The sequence below is a fragment of the Nanorana parkeri genome, unplaced genomic scaffold, assembly GCF_000935625.1.
Source record: "Nanorana parkeri isolate BGI_ZX_2015 unplaced genomic scaffold, ASM93562v1 scaffold1034, whole genome shotgun sequence".
NCBI lineage: Eukaryota > Metazoa > Chordata > Amphibia > Anura > Dicroglossidae > Nanorana > Nanorana parkeri.
In genome coordinates this window covers 410,186-417,307 of record NW_017307302.1, presented here as the reverse complement: position 1 = coordinate 417,307, position 7,122 = coordinate 410,186, and the positions used below count along the sequence as shown (strand labels likewise).

Here is a 7,122-nt window from a genome sequence, read left to right as displayed (position 1 = left end):
CGGGGTCATCTGGCAGTCTCTGGCCACCTAAATTAGGACCCGGAGACTGCCAGATGACCCCGCTCGGAGCGCCGCCCACCGGAGCAGCAGTGATGTGACGCTCGGCGAGTAAGTAAGAAGAAACCTGACCAGCTCGAGACGCTGACTCGAGTATAAGCTGAGGGGGGCACTTTTCCGCAAACAAAAATGGGCTGAAAAACTCGGCTTATACGCGAGTATATACGGTACATCCATGGGGATGTATTGTCCATGTTGTTCATGTACAATATCCCAGTCTGAAAATGCATGTTTACCTATAGAAAATCAGAATAAATTATTTCTACTCCATTGTCTGGGATTGATAGGCTATTTAAGTTAAAAAAATGCATGTAAATCATAACTATGGGGTAAGGGGGGGTCAGGAGGCGGATTGTCCTGGGCTCTCTTCCTTCTCTATCGTATTTCACTTACATCCATGGGGATTGTGTTGTCCATGTTGTTCATGTGCAATATCCCAGTCTGAAAATGCATGTTTAACTATAGCAAATCAGAATACATTATTCTTACTCCATTGTCTGGGATTGATACTCTGATATTTAAGTTAATAAAATGTATGTAAATCCTAAGTATGAATTTCTCTTTTTTTGTTTCTTTTTGGTTTATTAAATATACCATTACAAGTAACCAATGGGGGAAGGTGGTGGGGGTCAAGGGCCAGATTGTCCCAGGTTCTCTTCCTTCCCTCTTGTGCTTCCTTTCCCCTTTTTTTCTTCTTAATGTTCTTATGTTCTTTTTCTCCTTCTTTCTAGTTCATATCTTTTCTTACTTTATTCTCTTCCTTGTATGATTCTTATTTCCCACTTTTGGCATTGCCTCATGGGTGGGTCTCGTTTTCTTTGTGTTTCATACAGTTTATGAGAGGCTCCTTGTTATGGACTGTATCCACTGGAGTACTACCTGTGATTACGTTTAGGGTTGTCCAGTTGAGCTCCCGGTGATGTTTAAGTAATTGATCTAAATATTGTATGTAACCTGAATTGGTATGTTATCTTATGGTTTCTCCTGTAATTTTCAATAAAAAAATACTTATTGTGAACAAATATACCATTAAAAGTGTTTTTCATATCTGTATGATGATTGCAAAAACAATACCCGTTGATCCTGTCAGAAATCTAGTGCTGCCCTGTGTCCTATAACTCAGCAGTGTTATCTCAAGCAGTGTTATCTCAAGCAGTGTTATCTCAAGCAGTGTTATCTCAAGCAGTGTTATCTCAAGCAGTGTTATCTCAAGCAGTGTTATCTCAAGCAGTGTTATCAACCTGCCCAGTTCACCTCTGTGAACTACAAAATAACCCCTCCTATTTCATGGAGTGAGTGGGTGTTCTGTAGTCCTACCACACATTGTCCTGGGTGACAACTTTGCTGTATCCATAGATTCAGTAAGTGATTGTGGTCACACTAGGAAAGGAAGTGTGTTACTGGCAGGATTGCCAAGTGCAATAAGCTGCAGTGACATGCGGTACCTCTTGCTCGGGGTGAGGCGCCACCTCCTGTCAGGCAAAGCCCCACCCCTGCTGAAGCCCCACCCCTCAACCTGTCCCCAAGCTAGTGTAAAGGAGGAAGGGAGGAGACAGGGAGAAGCCTCCCTGTCCCTCACTTGCTCCTCACCGCTGAGGCTCCGTGACAGGTTATACAGTGAGGAGGATTTCCCTGCTGTGTAACCTGTTAGATGCCGATCTGAATGGAGAAAAAGCTGACAGCTTTTTCCTCCATAATTCTAGGTGAGGCTCTGCCTCACCTGCCTCCCCTGACCGCACGTAAGCTGCCATATATTACATTTTTGTTCTTGGGTTTAGATACACTTTAAATCAAGCTTGCAACTTTTAAATCAAGCTTGCAACTTTTAAGTTGTAAGTCTATCCCATTTCAAGAAAAGTACATAAAATTTGTTGTGTGTAGTCATTTGAACAGCTCAACTTTTTGAAACAATATGCTGTTTTAATTAGACCATCTTTAGAGGTGTATGAGTGCTGTTATTTACTCTTACTTATACCCACTTTTCTATCTTTGCAAATGCACATTTTTCTACATAGATATAATCTTCCCTTTATTTCTTCTTAAGATATACAGTAAGTTAGGCTAGTACCAGTAGCCCAACCTTAACAAGGTTATTCACTTAGCTGCCGAAGACAGCTGAGTGAATAACTGAGCCAAAGTGAGTCGAACGACCTACAGCTATTCACTCCGGCACAGTACGGCTGATTGCAGCCCTACATCGGCTGCCTTCGGAGCATGTTCGGCTGAGTTGAAGTGCAGAGGAACTTCAACTCAGCCGATCCAACATCTGGATTGTTTTGAATTTGCATCTGAATTTGGGGACCCTGATCTGTCATTACAACTGGGCGGAGCCAGCCGTGAGATCATGGCTGGCTCCGCCCAGCTGTCATTTGCATGGAGAAATGTCAGGCCTTTGGCTGACCATTCGCCACGCTTTGGTTGTCACTTCAGCTCAGTCGAGCCGAAGCACATGCCTTCAGCTCGGCTGAGCCGCTCGATTGCCTTCGGCTGCTGTACGAGCTATTGTGAATAGCTACAGCTGGATCCTTTGGCTCTTTAGAGAATAAACCTTTAAATCCTACTAAGGCCAGATTCTGAGCTTCTGCCCCTCTAGATCACTTTGTATGCCCCATCTCCCATGAAAAAGATATGCAATGTGGCCTACTAATTCTACACGATCACGATAGATAGATAGATAGATAGATAGATAGATGTTATAAAAGTGTATTCTGTATTACATTTAAATAAATGTAAACAGTTTACATTTTTTTTTCACATTTTCCACCTTAGACATAGGCTCATGCAGTATCTTGGCATATCTGGGAAATATTAGAATACCCCTCTTGCTGCAGTATGATTTGTTGTTGTACAGATATGCTTTCCAACAGAGTAGATTTACATCAGCATCTGTTTGGTGTGTTTCTAAAGATTATCTACTTGATTACTAAATTCCATTTTTCAAAAGGTCATCTCCACCCAATTCTGATTTTAGCTTTTCATGGTTACTAGCAATTTGAAACACACATGCTGGGCTCCACCATTTCTAATGCAGGCATGATTGTTCCATTCTTAAATGTGATTTAAGCACCACTGTGAAAAACGTTTTGATAAACACATTAATCTAGTTAAACTCTAAAATAACATAAAATAACATGTATTGTTAAATCTAGGTCATAGACAGACACACATATAAAAAACAGATGCTCAAATCACATGCACATGCAGTATGCATATTTGTAGTATGAAGTCTATTTTTGTTCTTTAATAAATATAAGCATTTGATGACATTGTGAATATGATACATGTAACAATGGAATAAAAAAAATGCTTTGCATTTAGGAAAGCATCATAGATAAAAAACAATGTAAAATATGACAGCACACATACTGCACAATAACACACAGGCTGTGTTGCTGACCTTTCTGAGCAAGCAGCAAATCCGTTCCACGTTCTTAACCCTCTCTCTCTGTAGAAAAGGTGAGAGGGAGAAAGAGAGAGTGGAATAAAGAAGGGAATGTAAAAGAGAAAAGGAGAATTATGACAGAAGGAGCAGGGGCAATGTAAAAAGATATGCAGAAACATTGAAACAGATCAATACAAAAAGGAGAAAAGTGAATGGTAAGGAGATGTGAATATAGCAAAGGGAAGGAGTGACAGTGAAGGGATGGGAAAGACGTTCGACAAAACATGCAGAGAGATAACAGGTTAGTGACAGTTGCAGATATACTACATGGGCCCCTTGCTCTATCCCAAAGATGCGGAGATGCTCTGCAATGCAATAAAAAGAAAATGGCACATTTAGGAAATGTAAAAAATCTCACCGCTCTGGATGGATTCCCCTGTTCAATAGGGTTCTTAAAGTCTGTTCGAAGTTCATCAAAGGCAATAATCTGTAGAGAGACAACCATATCAGCAATCAAGTGTATATTATTTAAAAAAAAATGCTAAAGAAAAGTATTCTACTGTAACAAACATGCCAGGAATATACAACATAAAGACTTGGGACTTGCCATTTATACAAGTCATAACAAACCTAAAATCCAATATAAATGGGAAGGCTTTTATAACTCTTGGTGGTTCTTTAGTGCTATGTTTATTTACTTTGCATGTTTTCAACAGTGATGGTCCTCTGATTTCCACTATAATTAATACAGCTACAATTACAAACGTATCCTTCCAAACTGTCTTGTTTGACTGCAGAGCTCTTTTTTACCTCTCTGTTACCCAAATGTTCATCAACAGAATTAATTTACCTGGCCAATAGATTACATTTTATGCATCATTTAGGAGCTGAATAAACAACTTTGTATTAATTATTAGTCCTTGTGTCCATTGTGCAGGAAAGTGAAGTATAGACCATATACAGTATATGTAAAAGGTTTTTTATGCAGCTGCCACAGGAGCAAGAAAAACAAATCAGTGGTTAATTATAAATGCCAATGAGATTTGCCAAGTTTGTTTATTGTATATACTGTAAATTTGTGATATGCAATGAGCATGTCTTTACATAACTAGCTGTATATATTGTTATTTGTGTTCTGAAGTGTACATTTATAAATATATGACTTCAGCAAGAATGCTAAAAACAATCTTATAATTAAAAAAATAACTCATTAGCTAAGAGAAGAGCGGCTGTTCAATTCTTACCAACCTTTCATTAAAAAACAAAGCTAGCACAGTATCTAAAAGTGTTCCTTCATCTGACTGACTGCACACTGGCTAAGACTGTGCTCTTGCCAGGAAATCATATCTTAAAAGAAAACCTCTAGAGCAGGGGTGCCCACAAGGTCGATCGCGATCTACCAGTCGATCGCATAGCGATCACTGGTAGGCAAAACAAACGCACTCAACCATTTGTTACTTTTTTTCGTTGGTAGATCTCAATGAGCTCGTCATTTGAAAAGTAGATCTCCAGACGAAAAATAGTGGGCGCCCCTGCTCTAGAGGGAGGGAAATATGAAGGCACATGTAAGACATTCCATTGCTGACCTCTTCTTGTAAAATGATGATTGCATGGCTACTAAGTATGCAAGCCAGGGAAGACCTTTTCTAAAAATGTTAGTTACATGGTCGCCAATGGCAGCCTACCTATATCTATGAGCACAGGTTTTACTTAAAGTATAAAATGAAACAGTAAATATGAACACTAGTCAAGTTTTCTATTTAGACTTTGATCACATTGGGAGGATTCTTTTCATTTCTTCAGAACGGGTGAGAGGAATCTCTCCAGTAGGGACACAGATGTCAATAAAAGTATATTATTTGTTCAGGAAGAATTAGAAACTCTTACATTTGTATAGCTGTCTCTGGATTTATTAGGTGTCCTTCCTTACTTCCTATATGGTAACAAGGACAGGAAATGAGGATAAACACACCCAGCTGGGACAAAGAAACTTACAAAAAAACTCACACTTTAACTCTTCCCCATTTCATACAAAACATAGAAAAACCCCAGATTGTGACTGAGCTTTATCCCAAGAGCACTTTGCAAGGTTTGGCTTGATGTCTATTACCTGTTATACTTTTATATAATCATTACATGTTTTATAACTGAATCAGTTATGCCAGGGTTCTGCAAACTTTTACAAATCGAGTGCCATTTTTAAAACCATCAGACAACCAGTGCCAGTAAACAATAGCGCACCGTGGTGTTAGTTACATTTTCATTTTTGCACTCATGGTTGTACTGCTAATAGTAAGGTAAACTCACTAATTATTTTAACCAGTTGACATCCGCGGTGTTAAACCCCCTTCCCATCCAGACCATTTTTCAGTATTCAGCGCTGCGGTACTTTGACTGACATTTATTCCGTCATGCAACGCTGTACTGAAATGAATTTTATACCCTTTTTTGGGGACAGAGTTTTTTTGGGTCTTTTCTGCCCGTGCGTGCCCGCTAGGGGGCGCGCACGAGCAGAAAAAAAAACCCCGCCAATGCAGCAGTGCCGTCCGTCCGTTTTTTTTACAACGGGCGGACGGCAAGTGGTTAATGTGTTTACTTGTCATTAGCAGCACCACTATAAGGGAAACATTTAATAACTGGTGCACACAAAACATTTTTTCATATTGACATGTGCTGAAAAGTAAGCTGGACTTACAGTTCTAGTGTAATCCCTGTGTCTTTATTTCATGGCTCAGTTGTGCTATGTCTGGCCTGTAGGATGATGCTTTCAGCTGACCTTAGACCAGCACCAATGCATACTTTGAACAGCAGACCTCAGACCAGAACCAACACACTGCAAACCTCAGACCAGCACTAATGCCCTGCAAACCTCAGACCAACACCAATGCACTGCAGACCACAAAGCAGCACCAATGCCCTGCAGACCTCAGACCAGCAGCAACGCACTGCAGACCTCAGACCAGCACCAATACCCTGCAAACCTCATAGCAGCACCAATGCCCTGTAGAAATCAGACCAGCAGCAACGCACTGCAGACCTCGGACCAGTACCAATGAACTGCAAATCAAAGGCCAGAACGCATGACAGCCCACAGACCAGCACCAATGCCCTGCAAACCTAAGACCAGCACCAATGCCCTGCAAACCTAAGACCAGCACCAATACCCTGCAAACCTAAGACCAGCACCAATGCCCTGCAAACCTTAGAGCAGCACCAATGCCCTGTAGACCTCAGACCAGCACCAATGCCCTGTAGACCTCAGACCAGCACCAATGCCCTGCAGACCAACACCAATGCCCTGCAGACCAACACCAATGCCCTGCAGACCAACACCAATGCCCTGCAGACCTTAGACCAGCACCAATGCATGGCAGACCTCAGACCAGCAGTAACGCATGGCAGACCTCAGACCAGCACCAACGCACTGCAGCCCTCGGACGAACACCAATGCACTGCAGACCTCAGATCAGACCAACGCAATGCAAATCACAGACCAGCACCAACGCATAATTTGTACGGCAGACCTCACACCAACACCAACGCACTGCAAACCTCAGACCAGAACCAATGCCCTGCAAACCGCAGACCAGAACCAATGCCCTGCAAACCGCAGACCAGAACCAATGCCCTGCAAACCGCAGACCAGAACCAATGCCCTGCAAACCGCAGACCAGAACCAATGC

At 41.5% G+C, this 7,122-nt stretch overlaps 1 protein-coding gene across 3 annotated transcripts in view; it reads right to left on the bottom strand.

Moving 5' to 3' along the window:
• Positions 1–7,122, bottom strand: part of CNIH2 (cornichon family AMPA receptor auxiliary protein 2) — a 153,842-nt gene that overhangs the window by 53,477 nt on the left and 93,243 nt on the right. For 2 of the 3 annotated variants that reach the window (XM_018567349.1, XM_018567348.1), the window contains exons 2-3: positions 3,858–3,926; positions 3,455–3,502 (exon numbers count right to left, since the gene is read on the bottom strand). In XM_018567349.1, the coding sequence (XP_018422851.1) occupies positions 3,455–3,502; positions 3,858–3,926 (117 nt within the window). The remainder of the gene's footprint in view (positions 1–3,454; positions 3,503–3,857; positions 3,927–7,122) is intronic. The other variant, XM_018567350.1, reaches the window with a different exon arrangement.